General features: G+C 36.4%; 1 protein-coding gene across 1 annotated transcript in view; it reads right to left on the bottom strand.

Annotated features, from left to right (window-relative positions):
* The window catches only part of kndc1 (kinase non-catalytic C-lobe domain containing 1), a 45,073-nt gene that overhangs the window by 7,358 nt on the left and 23,789 nt on the right, over positions 1–13,926 (bottom strand). Inside the window, exons 18-28 of the mRNA XM_055169919.2 lie at positions 11,702–12,042; positions 9,783–9,876; positions 9,580–9,677; positions 8,691–8,866; positions 8,497–8,607; positions 6,823–6,970; positions 6,553–6,735; positions 6,149–6,340; positions 2,694–2,776; positions 2,416–2,554; positions 183–305 (exon numbers count right to left, since the gene is read on the bottom strand). Of these exons, the coding sequence (XP_055025894.2) occupies positions 183–305; positions 2,416–2,554; positions 2,694–2,776; positions 6,149–6,340; positions 6,553–6,735; positions 6,823–6,970; positions 8,497–8,607; positions 8,691–8,866; positions 9,580–9,677; positions 9,783–9,876; positions 11,702–12,042 (1,688 nt within the window). The remainder of the gene's footprint in view (positions 1–182; positions 306–2,415; positions 2,555–2,693; positions 2,777–6,148; positions 6,341–6,552; positions 6,736–6,822; positions 6,971–8,496; positions 8,608–8,690; positions 8,867–9,579; positions 9,678–9,782; positions 9,877–11,701; positions 12,043–13,926) is intronic.

Raw genomic sequence — 13,926 nt, 5'->3', positions numbered from 1 at the left:
AATAAAACTTTTATGCTTTTAAAATAGAGTTAATATTAAATGTGTTAAAACTGATGTGTAATTAACATTCCAGCAGCTGGAGCTAACAGATAATATAAAACAAATATAGTTCATTTTTATGAGGTTATGACTCACAATGAATGAATTATCACTTATAGAAAAGCATGCGTTTCTTTTCTTACCGGTAATTGCCTCACAATCACATTCTCCAGTCCTGACAAAATCTGCATAGCTGTGGCAAAGTTTCTCATTTCATAGCAAAACTTGCCAATGGCAAGAAATCGAGCGAGCAGAGCGGTCTGATCCTAAAATACAGTGAGACGAGACACAGACAGAGTTGAGACACATGACTATGACCTGTAAAACCTACAGTAACTTTCTGCAAAAACTTTATTTCAGATGAATAATTCCTTTAAAGAGCACCCATTTCATTGCTAAAAAACAACTTTTTTTGTGTAATTGGTATATTACAATGCGTTCGCGTGGTTTATGGTTAAAAAACACAGTATTTTCCACATACCGTACATTTTCGTAGCTCCAGATTTCACTTTCTTCCTGTAACGCATGGATTTTGTACAAAACTCATTGGTTTGAAAAGCGCTGTGCTCGATAGGCCAGTTAATCTGTACGTTGTTATAGGTCTGAATACCTCTGATGTCAGCCGGAAATGTGACACTCCCTACCATGTTTAAAAAAATTCGCTTGCAATGCTAACAGGAGTTAAAGGATAATTCCGATATTTAACACCCTGAGTCTCATTTCTGGTTTGTTTTGGATGAACTACAGTGATGGACACAGAAACCTTGACAATGGGTCGTGTCTTGACTTTTCGACTCATTTAGAAGCGTCTCTTGACTGCTTCAGAATGGAGGTCAATGGCCATGCACAAACATGTCATTAAAACAACACTTAACGTTCATTTTCAAAACTGTACTACTCACCGAGTGGTTTGTGGTATTCGTTGATGATTAAAAACAAATATATTGGCGCAATGTATGATTTCAATCCGTGTTATTTGCTATAGTGGAACTATTTTTTCAGATACCTCACAACCGCGTATATACTTCCGCTCTATATTTGAGTCTGAAGCATGAATGAACGTAACGTAGTCCAACAAACTGTAATAAAACGGTAACATACTTTCAAAATCAAGTTTATTTATAACACTTACACCATCCAATATGTTTTTTTTCATCAGCAGAACAATACAGAAGATATTTTGCAGAAACCCCAGTGCTCCGTCATGCAAGTCAACAGATCCGCACACTTTAAGAGCTAAAGCATATATATCCAATACAACAGTAATCCCCCATAACTCCGTGTGACATATTGACTTCTTGTGAAGCAAATCAATCAGTTTTTGCAAGAAACTGAACGTTATTTACAACACTAATAGCGTGAATGCCAAAGCAGGAAGCGCGCTTTCTGTTCGAGGAGATCTCTTCCACTGGTGTCGTTTGGTGGCTGTTGGCTATGGATGTTGGTCTCTCTGCGCCACCTATAGAGCGGGAGCGTGAAGCGCACTTCCTACTTGGCAAAAGCTCTGCATTAACACTGTAAAATATTTATATATATATTCGAATCTCAAAACTGAAAATCGAATGTCTACCCACGGAACGAATATTCGAATATTCTGGTCCAGCCCTACAAATATGGGAAAAATTTCTTCTGAGAGAAACCGAGCGAAAAAACTACAACCACATGTAAACAGCCCCTTTTCTGTTTCCCGGCGGCGGAGTGATATATCAGCGAGCAAACAGTCTTCCAAGAGATGTCAATGGAATTTTACAAAATGCCAAATAAAACGCGACAGAAACTGTATTTCGCTACACAACTTGTTTCCAATCATCAACGAACACCACAAACCACTCGGTGAGCAGCACAGTTTTGAAAATGAACGTTAAGTGTTGTTTTAATGGCATGTTTGTGCATGGCCATTGACTTCCATTCTGAAGCAGTCAAGAGACGCCTCCGAACGAGTCGAAAAGTCAAGACACGACCCACCGTCAAAATCCCTGCGTCCACCACTGTAGCCCATCCAAAACAAACCAGAAACGAGACCCAAAGTGTTAAATACCGGAATTATCCTTTAACTTACAGGCTGTGAGTCCAAAGCGGGAGGAATTATGATAATGTCGTTGGTCTTGTCTACATCACCAAGCCCAGGAAGTAACTGTTTCCTACAATCCGTGTGTTTGTTGTAGTCCAAGAAAAGAGATTTACGTTAGAGACGATAAATTGCGTCATCGTTTACTTTGGGGTTTGTACCTTTTGCATATCGTTAACATGTACTAATACACACTTACACACACAAAAGGAAATGTAAAATCGTAAATCAGACCATAGTTGCTCTTTAAACAGGAGAATCCCGGGAAAACGGGAGGGTTGACAGGTATGCCACTGTTTTAAAATCACCTTGACTGAGTCACAGATAACCAGTTCAGCAGAAACCCAGTTAGAGACGCTGTCTGCGTAGCTGATGAGTCTGTGAATGGCTCCGTCCTGAAGCGGTCCGTCCTGAACAAACAGACTGCTGCCCTCTACAGACAAACACCTGACATAACCACATCACAGATTGAAAGACTTTACAGCAAAGCACTACAGCCAATATTTAACTACTTAACTAAAATGAAAGAATATAATAGTGTAGAGGTTCACTTATACTCAAAAAATTTCTGATAAATATAACTCACCTGGAAATGCGTCCAGATTTTTCTGTCACTCCATGTACTCTTGAGTTCAGAAAATGAACCGGATGACAATCCTGAAATATTTCCTACATAAATAACAAGAAAAATAATGTTATTTGATGCGTAAGATGTTATTTAGTATCAAAAACAAGAAATTAAATGATCATGTGACTCCACCTAGAGTTAAAATTAGGGCCGGGACTTTAACGCGTTAATTAAGATTAATTAATTACACAAAAAATAACGCGTTGGACATTTTAACGCATTTTAATCGCACTCTTTAACAGAGTCATTCGTAAATGCTGCAGACCCTGTTTTAGTTTGAGAACTCCGGGGTTGTGCTGCAGTGTAAATAAAAGTAGACGGAACCTAAACGAACAGCTGATTTTAACGTGACAATGCATCAATTTCAAAGTAAAAATGATTTATTCTGGTAAATGGAGGTTTGCAACGGAGGTTTTGCCCAATAAACATCTACCAACAAACTACAGATTATTTTAACATGTATCCTAATGTCTGTTATATGTTAATGTTTGAGTATTGTTGGGTTTAAATATTGTTGTAATGTTGTTTTGTTTCAATTTAATTAGCTTATTACGAGTTTAATTTAAGTTTTGTTTGCTACTTTAAAACGAATTTCGTTTCAAATAATTTGTCTCGTAATTATAAACAATGTTTTGTTGTTAGGTTTTGTGAATATAAATTAAAAAGAACATTAAAAGCAACACCGTGCATCTCATAGATGCATATGCTACCGAATGCCAAAACATGCAGTGAGTAGCCTATATCACTTACTTTTTAAAAAATCAGCCTGGCAGTGCCCAGAAATTAAATTTACACGCGCATTTAGAGCATAATGTAGCAGCACGTTTGATTTGCGGTGTGCTTAAGACTTTTAAAAATCAACTTCATATTAATTTTAATAGGCTACTTTGACGGAGGACACGCACAGAGAACAGCGACGGCAGGTAAAGGAAAAAAGTTAAATGGTGTTTTTCTGACGAATAGAGTCAGTTTGTAAGAACATTTTTAAATGGACTATAAGATCATGAACTCTGAACAATGAACTATTATAAACATAACAGCAAGAAAAAAGCTATGTATCACCTCTTATTTTTTAATTTAGTTAAGTTTTAATGGTAAGACTAAAGGCACGTACATTATGCAGTGCTTTTCACATCCGAATCCCACTTAAGAAAACTATAAACGATGTGCAACTTAAAAATGTGCATAATATATTTTTTATATATTTTCATTTTAATATAGGCTATATAGTATATTATGTTTTGTTGTTTTTATACGTGAGGTGGGGGATCCGCGCAAATAGGTAGCCTACCAGAACACAGACAGTCAAAACCTGAGAAGTCCCGAACCCTGCAATTATTAAACAAATGACTACTTTAAGAAATGCGGGCCAGGAAGCGGGTCGGGTATAATATATATATATTTTTCTTTGCGGTCCGAGTTGCGGGCGGGTTAGATGAAAACCTCGGTCGGGACTCGGGTGCGGGTTGTTTATACATTGACCCGCGCATCACTGGTAAGCGTCGATAAGAGCATGGTTGTGTGTAAGCTATGCAACAAGGAATTCACATATCACTGCAGCACATCGAGCCTCAAGTATCATCTCAATGCAAATCATACAGCAGCTAGCATGGACATTGGCCCGACTCCGGGTACAACGACTTGGTTGAACAATATTTTGTTGCTTAAGCTTATGTATTCAGTCATTATTCATAAAAATCCATGTAAAAAATTACTTCTTTATGTTCTCAGGTCAAATATTTATATGTGATTAAAATGCGATTAATTTAGATTAATTAATTACAAAGCCTCTAATTAATTAGATTAATTTTTTTAATCGAGTCCCGGCCCTAGTTAAAATAAGAAATGACAGTGTGTACAAGAGACAGACATTATGCTCTGAAGGTAGAGTTTACTCAAAAATGAAAATTCTGTCATCATCTACTCACTTTGTGTTGTTACAAATCAGCACCAATGAGCACCATTGACTTCCATAGTAGTTTTCTTACTATGGAAGTCAATTGGGTTCTTGTTTCCTGCTTTATTACAAATATCTTCCTTTGTGTTTAGCAGAACAAAGAAATGTATACAAATTTTTGAACAACTTAAAGCAACACTAAAGACTTATTGCTCTTTGCTCCCCCTACAGGTTAGAAGTGCAATTGTTCATTACCACTGTCGTAAATACTGCAGCATAGCTGGCTCTGATTGGATTGTAGGTCTGCCGTAAAGCAAGTTTTTGTAGTTTTCACTCGAACTACAGGACCACTACCCGACGGTTGGAAACTTCTTTAGTGCGGTTTTGGCCGATGGAGGGCTGCAAAGCGAATGTGAAAGTGCCATTCACCCTGTTTTGTGTGGATGAACCACTAAAACTTTTTTTGGAAACGTTATTTTAAGGTAAAAAAAACTCTTTGGTGTTGCTTTAAAGGGACACTCCACTTTTTTGAAATATGCTTTTTTTTCCAGCTTCCAGTTAAACATTTGATTTTTACAGTTTTGGAATCCATTCAGCTGATCTCCGGGTCTGGCGGTACCACATTTAGCATAATCCATTGAATCTGATTAGACCATTAGCATCGCGCTCAAAAAATTTTCCTATTTAAAACTTGATTCTTCTGTAGTTACATCATGTACTAAGACATGAAAATTAAAAGTTGCGTTTTTCTAGGCCGATATGGCTAGGAACTATACTCTTATTCTGGCGTAATAATCAAGGACTTTGCTGCCATTACATGACTGCAGGAGGCGTAGTGATATTACACAGTGCCCAAAAATAATCCAATGCTATTGAGAGTTACCAAGGGGACTATTTTCAGGCGCTGCACAACATCACTGCGCCCGCCGCAGCCATGGTACGACTGCAAAGTCCCCGATCATTACGCCAGAACGAGAGTATAGTTCATAGTCATATCTGCCTAGAAAATCACAACCTCCAATTTTCTGTCTGTCTTAGTACATGATGTAACTACAGAAGAGTCAAGTTTTAAATAGGAAAAATATAGAAACTCTTTGGTCATTTTTGAGTGCAATGCTAATGGTCTAATCAGATTCAATGGATTATGTTAAGCTATGCTAAAAGTGGTACCGCCAGACCCAGAGAATGGCTGAATGGATTCCAAAACGGTAAAAATCAAATGTTTAACTCTAGGGGAGCTGGAAAATTTATTTTCAAAAAAGATTTTCTATTTAAAAAATGTATTCCCTTTAAGTGTGAGAAAATTATGACATATTTTTTATTTTTAGTGAACTATCCCTTTAAATTTACTGACAGTGGTCTCAAACAATATTTAGACTATTTAGAAATATTTGTGTAATTTATTTCTATAGATATTTTAAAACAGATATCACAAACTCACTTTCCAAACAAAACATTTCACAAAATTATTGGGTTTAAGATATCTTAAACAATCTGTGATTGTTAGTTCTGTTACCTGTTCAAGTAAAGTGAGCTGTTGTGCGGTGTGTATTGAAGTGTGTTGAGTCTGACTGAAGGTCAGTGTATCCTCTGATCTCGGTTCAGTCATTATAGAAGCGTAACAGGGTCGAGGGAGAGCTGCGGCGATGGAGAACATCTTTTCTTTAGATTGAGCTGTCTGACGATTCACAACACACCATTGAAAGTTCTAAAAAACATCACAGACATCACATGTCATCAGACACAGATAGACATCAAACACGATAGTTTTACCCAGATATTTTGTTAATAATTTTGTATGATAATTACAGCTCGCTAAATTCTTAAACATCCTTTTGGAGCTGAACTTTGAAAGTAGCCCTCCCAATATTCGTAAGTAGGATATAATCTAAATAATAAATATTTGAAATATCTTCAGACCTTTCGAGCAGCATCGTCTATAGATGATTTTCGACACAGGGAGTTTGTGGAGCTCCATTCCTCATATTCTAAACTGCTGATGGAGGCGTCACCTACACATGACAGCCCATAGACACGCCTCTTCTTGGGCGTTGTCTGGAGTAAATTCAGCAAACTTTCACCTCGACTGTCAACAGGTGCTACCTGAGGATTCAATGCACAGTTTATCAGGGTAAATACACATGGTAACCTGAAGTGAAGCAGGGATATACAGCAGATTGATTCAGTTACCTTAGAGGTCAGAAAACTGTTGAGAGTGTGTAGAAGATTCGAGCTGGAGGTGAAGTCCATCAACTGAGCATCTCCAATCCAGAAGTGTAATAAATCTAGAGTACGCTGATGCACTTTTGTACAGTCTGATGACAGATCTTCATTTGATCTTATATGAACAGCACAATTACATAACATTTGAATTATGCACATACAAGATGTACATTTTTTATTTTCATATTATGTTTTTCAATATTTTACGATGTTCTTACCTCAACCTAGACGAATGAATACATACATATCCTTATTCAATGCATGCACCCAATCCCTGCACAGCGTGCTGTGAATGCATTAGCATTCAGCCCAGCCCCACCCACTCCCCAGGATCCAAACAGGGATAAATTTAGAAGCCACCAAACACTTCAATGCGAAGTGCTAAGTGCTTTTCCGCCATACAATATAGTTTTCATTTTTATCCGCATAAAAAATTGCCACGTTTTATTTTTTGCCACCATACTTACTCGTGTACCTACTTATGTAACAGTCTTTAAATAGGAAAAACATGGAAGTGTTTTGTGGCCTCCAAATAGGCTCAATGCCCAGCTGCACTACTTCCTGAACTACAGCCAGCTCCTTGTTTCCTGTCCGCCATTATTGGACAAACTGATTAATCCAGGTGTGTCTGATTATTGTTGTTGTGACTACTGAGGTCAGGCACACCTGGATTAATCAGTTTGTTTGTGACTACTGAGGTCAGGCACACCTGGATTAATCAGCCCGTCCAACAATGGCAGACAGGAAACAAGGAGCCGGCCGAAGCCCAGGAAGCAGTGCAGCCGGGCACAAAGCCCATTCATCCCTCCCTGGATCCCAAGAAATGAATGGGGCCAGGCCAAATGCCAACACACTCACCACGTGCTTCACAAAGTCCAAGTGCATGCATTGAAAAAAGATAGGCATGCATTAATTCGTCCAAGTTGAGGTAAGAACACAGCAAAACATTAAAAAACTGTGGTGTTTTCCTTTAAAAACTGTGTTTTCATAGTTATTCTGGATTAAATATTACTCAAGCTGTGTAGGCAACTTTTATGTCATCCTGATTCTGTCAATCAAAAATTAAAATTAAAAATATAATCAGATATTCATCTATCAGGAAACCTTTAAAGATTTCATTAATTGTTATAAAAAAACTAAAAACTAAAGTAAGTTTAATTTAAGGTGGACAATGTTTTAATAATATTACACTGCACTGTATTACCCTGTCAGAGAATTTAAGTATTTACTTAAAAAAGGTACAGTGTGGGTTTTTAGTGGCATCTAGTGGTGAGATTACGAATTGCAACTAACAGCTCACCCCTCAATTTCGAAACGCATGGAGATGCTACGGTAGTTGCCACAGGACAAACCTGTCATCGTCTGAGACAACGTAGTGAGAAAACGCGCTTTTAAAACATATTGTCCATTTAGGGCTACTGTAGAAACATGACGGCGACTGCCATGTAAGGTGACCCGCGATGTATGTAGATAAAAACGGCTCATTCTAAGGTAATAAAACAATACAGTTCATCATGTAAGTTAAAATAATTACGTATATTTTATTATATTGCATTTCTGTCAAGAGGTCCTTCTAAAAGTCCCACATTGCACCTTTAATTCATGACTGTGTTGGAAATAAAAGGAATTTGTTATTCGAACCCCAGTGTGCTGTTATATTTGTTCATAAGAAACTCCAGGAGCTCTTCAGATGTGCAGAAGTAGCGATATGTGTAGAAAAACTGTTGAATATATCCATCAGCATAAGCGTTCCTGTTAACATCAAAACATCAATGTCTAATAACACAAAGAGCACCAGGAAAACTCAAGTGAGTTTATCTCGTAGATCCACAGACCTGGCGTACAAGTAAGCCATCAGACCTTTGGCTGTAGCGGTCATAAGCGGACAACATTTTCCTCTGCGCTCCTCACAGATCAAAGTTAAAACTGAAGGATCCTCAGTGGTAGACGCCGCTTCACAAATAGCCAGAGAAGACAAGAGAGACAAACCCCACTGGTCCACTGACAAAACCTACATCAGCAACATATTACAGTCATCCAAACATCATATACAACCATACACTATACAAGATAATGTTGGTTAGCTTCATGCAGTTATAACCCCAATAACCCTTATCACAGTAAATCACATTGCTTTATTGCTTTTATTAAATAGCCACACCAGCAATATAACCAATAACAATAGATAGTAATTATTAAATACTTAAAGGGGACACTTCATAAGACTGTTTTAAGATGTCAAATCAATCTTTTGTGTGCCCAATATGTAAAGTTTTAGCTTAAAATACCATATAGATAATTTATTATAGCTTGTTAAAATTGCCATTTTTTAGGGGTGAGCAAAATGTGCCGTTTTGGGTGTGTCCTTTTAAATGCAAATGAGCTGATATCTGCACCAAATGATAGTGTCGTGGATGGATAGTGCAGGTTAAGGGGCGGTATTATCCCCTTCTGACATCACAGGGGGAGTCAAATTTAATTTTTTTCACATGCTTGCAGAGAATGGTTTACAAAAACTAAGTTACTGGGTTGATCTTTTACACATTTTCTAGGTTGATAAAAGCACTGGGGACCCAATTATAGCACTTTAACATGAAAAAATTCAGATTTTCATGATATGTCCCCTTTAATAATTATCCCAATAAACAATTCCTCCTAAAAGAGTAAAAACAAATACATAAGTACAAAATATTCACACTAGAGAAATGAAGCATTGGCACAAACCTGGAGATATTTCTTCACTGAATGTAGAAACTCAACTTTAGTTCGGAGTTCATCAAACTGCAGCTTTATTTTCGACATCATTACCTTTGTCTCTGAACCTTCAAAGACAGAAGCAGAGTTAAAAAAACACAACCCTGATGTATAAAGATTATCCTTAAAAAACATCACTAATAAACGTCTTATTACTGCTTTTAAACACACACCTTTATTTCTTCTCTCTTGGTTTATTAGCTTGTAGTAAAAATTTCTGGTCTTTTTCAGATTTCTGCTTTCTATGACCAGCTGCTGGTGAAGCTCCTGTTAAAGAGAGATTAAAACGTTTGGTTTAATGATCATGGTTTGGTGTAGGTTTGGTGTATATATTATTAGGATGAAAACATTTTCTTTCTGTATTAACAGTGTCCACTATTACGACTCTCTGTATCTGTCGCTACGGCAACAAAGATCGATGGTTGATGCTTTGATGTAAGGAGAGACAAACTCAGCCTTCTGCATGTGAGATCAGAGGTCATAAAAACACCTCTTTACTGTCATCAAAGAACCACACACAAACCCCACTGATATGTGGCCATAAATAATGTATTGCCCACTTTGTAACACATCGCTATATGATGTAACACCTTTATACTGTGAGAATTATTCTTTATTTGAATGACACATTGCATGTTTAATCGCATGTTACGTAGAGGTGATGTAAAGTAAATGTATTATTCCCAAAAGATGAATAAAGATTCTTCTCTAAACAGGGCTCCAGACTAACTTTTTTCACTAGGAGCACAGTAGCCCCCAACTGAAAATTTTAGGGGCGCAACCAGAAAATTTAGGGGCACACACCGTAAATCTACATGTTAACCAAATATTCACATTTCGACTAATTTCCACTGTATTACTAACAAATACTTTGATGATAGATGCAGAAAGTACAACGTGCTGTTTCAAATTCAGTATCACATCACAAAAAAGGTTAAATTTACTGGTCGCACATGTGCGACTGGATGTAAAATTCAGTGGCACACACTCAAATTTTGGTGGCAAAAAAAAAGTCTGGAGCCCTGCTAAACAAACAGTACTGTACCTGCTCAGATTGTGGCTCTATGAAATGTTGGGACTTTCAGTACAGTTAGCATTAAATAAACATTGAAACATCACATTAGGACAAATTACAGACAGGACACAAGCAAACACTAACTTAAACACAAGAACACAGTACTAGTTAATCTCACTTAAACCTGTCAAAACAAGCAAGGATAAAATTTTATTTAGGATCAATAAGAACTTAAAGCTAATGAAGACTATTTGAGCACTAGAGATATTTTGACATTATTTGCATGACTCATTTATTATGGTAATAAATCTGTGAAAAAATAAATCATGCTTTTTTACATTATGCATCTACATTGTATATATTATAGTAGTCTTTGCACTTTATAGTCTTTATATTTTTTAATACAAAACATTTAATATAAAAAACTGTATAACAGTGATAAAGGTCATCATTGATATTAATCAAAACATTCAATTATTACAGTTATTTGACTTAATTCAAGGCAAAACAATATTAATACGTCTAAATATGTACTGCATTTTGTTTACACAAACTCCAAAAAAAAAAAAATTCTCTCCCACACAAATTTTACAGTACAAATTTAAAGCTGCTACACTGCAAAAAATGATTTTCAAGAAAACATTTTTAGTATTTTTGTCTTGTTTACAGTAAAAGTATCTTAAATTAAGATGCTTTTTCTTGATGAGCTTAACAACCCAAGAAAATAAGTCTAGTTTTTTGACCAAAAATATCAAATTTAAGTGATTTTGTGCATAAAACAAGCAACAAAATCTGCCAATGGGGTAAGCAAAAAAATATTGAAAATTTTTCTTAAACACTTAATTAAAAAAAAAATTTTTTTTGCTTGTTTTATGCACAAAATCACTTAAATTTGATATTTTTGGCCTAAAGACTTATTTCTTAGGTCGTTTCCTAATCAAGAAAAAGTATCTTAATTTAAGAATGTTTTTATATTTTTACTAAAGACAAGACAAAAATAATAAGAATTTTTTTCTTGAAAATCATTTGCAGTGTATGTATTAAAAATACTTGATGCATAGTCATGTATGACCCTACCTGTGATTTTTCCTCTAATGTGGGTGATTTACAGTGACTGCTGAGTTTCTGTGCATAATTGATCACATCCTGGTTAAAGCAGTCCTCTCCATACAGAGCCAGGGCCCAGGCTGAACCACAAGGATCCATGTTGATGGAGAAGGTCCGGTCAGACATCAAAGAGTCCGAATCGTCCATGTCTGTTTCTGAGCGGTCAGGTGTGAGCGGATGACTTCTGCCTTCCTCCAGCTCACCACTGTGCCATAGGGTTTCATCTCCAGAAACAAACTCACCTGCGCCCCCTTCTGGATCTGTGCTAAACTGAGCCTCCATCAGGATAGAGGAGCCCTGCTCATTCACATCTACAATAGAGACAAGACAAAGAGAGAGTTTATTTAACAATTGAACAAGTGAAGAGTTTCGTTGCAAAACGAGATAACCACCGTTTTTTTAATTGTTCAGAAATCTCGTTTTTTGGTTGTGCATTCCAATTAATTTCAATGCAACTGCAGTTGGTTTGTTTTGATTTAAACCTTCATAACTTAAAAATACAGCTAAGTAGCACCATAAAACAAAATAATAACATGATAACATAATAATAAACATGTTTTGACAAAAATGTAAAAAAATTGATTTATCTCGTTTTGCAACGAAACTCTTCAAGTGTGTAATACAAAGACCATAAATGATGATGATGAAAACATAACTGTGTGTTTGTAAAAGAGCAATGATAAGCACTCGTCTACAGGTATCTGAATAATAATAACTACTATTTGTCTAAGGCTATACTTATTTGGCATTCAATTATCAAATATTAGCAAGATTACATACAAGCGAATACTAAAATAATAACTAGCTACCACCGAATCGGTGCCATTTGCATATTGGAACTCGTCAACATTTTTTAACTCATAAGTCGTCTCAAAAAAATCTAATAACACACATTTTACTTTTCAAAATAAGTACCGGTATTGTTCAATCTCAGGTAACTAGTTGATTTTTTAACATGTTTTCTTAATGGAGTATGGAGGCATTTTGATAACAGGACTGAAAGTAACAGGACTGAGTTTTTAGCATAGATTTAGCAAATAGATTAAATATAGCTGCATTAAATATGTGCTAGTAGCATGAAGACACTTAGCAAATTTTAGTGATTTACCAAAATGTTTTATTTTAAAATAATCCGATAACATTAAAGAAATAATATAGGTAGCAGGACTAAACATTAAGATTGACACTTACAGTCATAGCATAAATATCATAAAATATAAAGAAAAGAAAATTAGAAAAGTGACTTTTGATCTTCACATGCATAGATATGTATAAAGGCTATGTCTCGGCCAATTGAGTGGAACGTCCGCATTTTGTCGGCCATCTTACCACAGGGCGCTCGCTCACTCGTAGCGGAGTTTAAATGATGCAGGTACTTTTAAAGCAACACTAAAGACTTATTGCTCTTTGCTCCCCCTACAGGTTAGAAGCGTAATTGTTCATTACCACTGTCGTAAATACTGCAGCATAGCTGGCTCTGATTGGATTGTAGGTCTGCCGTAAAGCAAGTTTTTGTAGGTTTCACTCGAACTACAGGACCACTACCCGGCGGTTGGAAACTTCTTTAGTGCGGTTTTGGCCGATAGAGGGCTGCAAAGCGAATGTGAAGGTGCCGTTCACCCTGTTTTGAGTGGATGAACCACTGAAACTTTTTTGGAAATGTTATTTTAAGGTAAAAAAAACTCTTTGGTGTTGCTTTAAATGACCATAACTTGCTTAATTTTTTACCAATTTTCAAACGGTTTGGTTTGTTATAAACATCAAAGATGTACCTATGACACTGCATACTTATACTAAAAAAAAAAAAAATCATGAAACATGTTAAAGCATCCAGAATTATAGCCACGTTAATAACGTTTGTAAAAAAAACAAACCGTTTGAAAATCGGTAGAAAATTGAGCAAGTTATGGTCATTTAAAAGTACCTGCACCATTAAACTCAATGCAACGAGTGAGCGAGCGCCCTGTGGTAAGATGGCCGCCAGGTGATGATGTTAGTGACTCCGTAAGACATCTAGCCTTATACATAGATATGTACACTAGATGTCGCCTTGTCTACAGCAGTTCATTGGACCGAATGCGTCAAACAGAGCCGCCATCTTGAAACAGGGGAATCCCGCATCAGCGTCATTGTAGGCAATGGTGTAACGGAAATAAAATCACCATAAATCGTCATGAATGCGATTTTCTTCGTTT

This window comes from Misgurnus anguillicaudatus, chromosome 11 (genome assembly GCF_027580225.2).
Source record: "Misgurnus anguillicaudatus chromosome 11, ASM2758022v2, whole genome shotgun sequence".
Classification (NCBI taxonomy): domain Eukaryota; kingdom Metazoa; phylum Chordata; class Actinopteri; order Cypriniformes; family Cobitidae; genus Misgurnus; species Misgurnus anguillicaudatus.
Note: the sequence above shows the minus strand (reverse complement) of the source record. Positions and strands in the feature narration are given on the sequence as shown.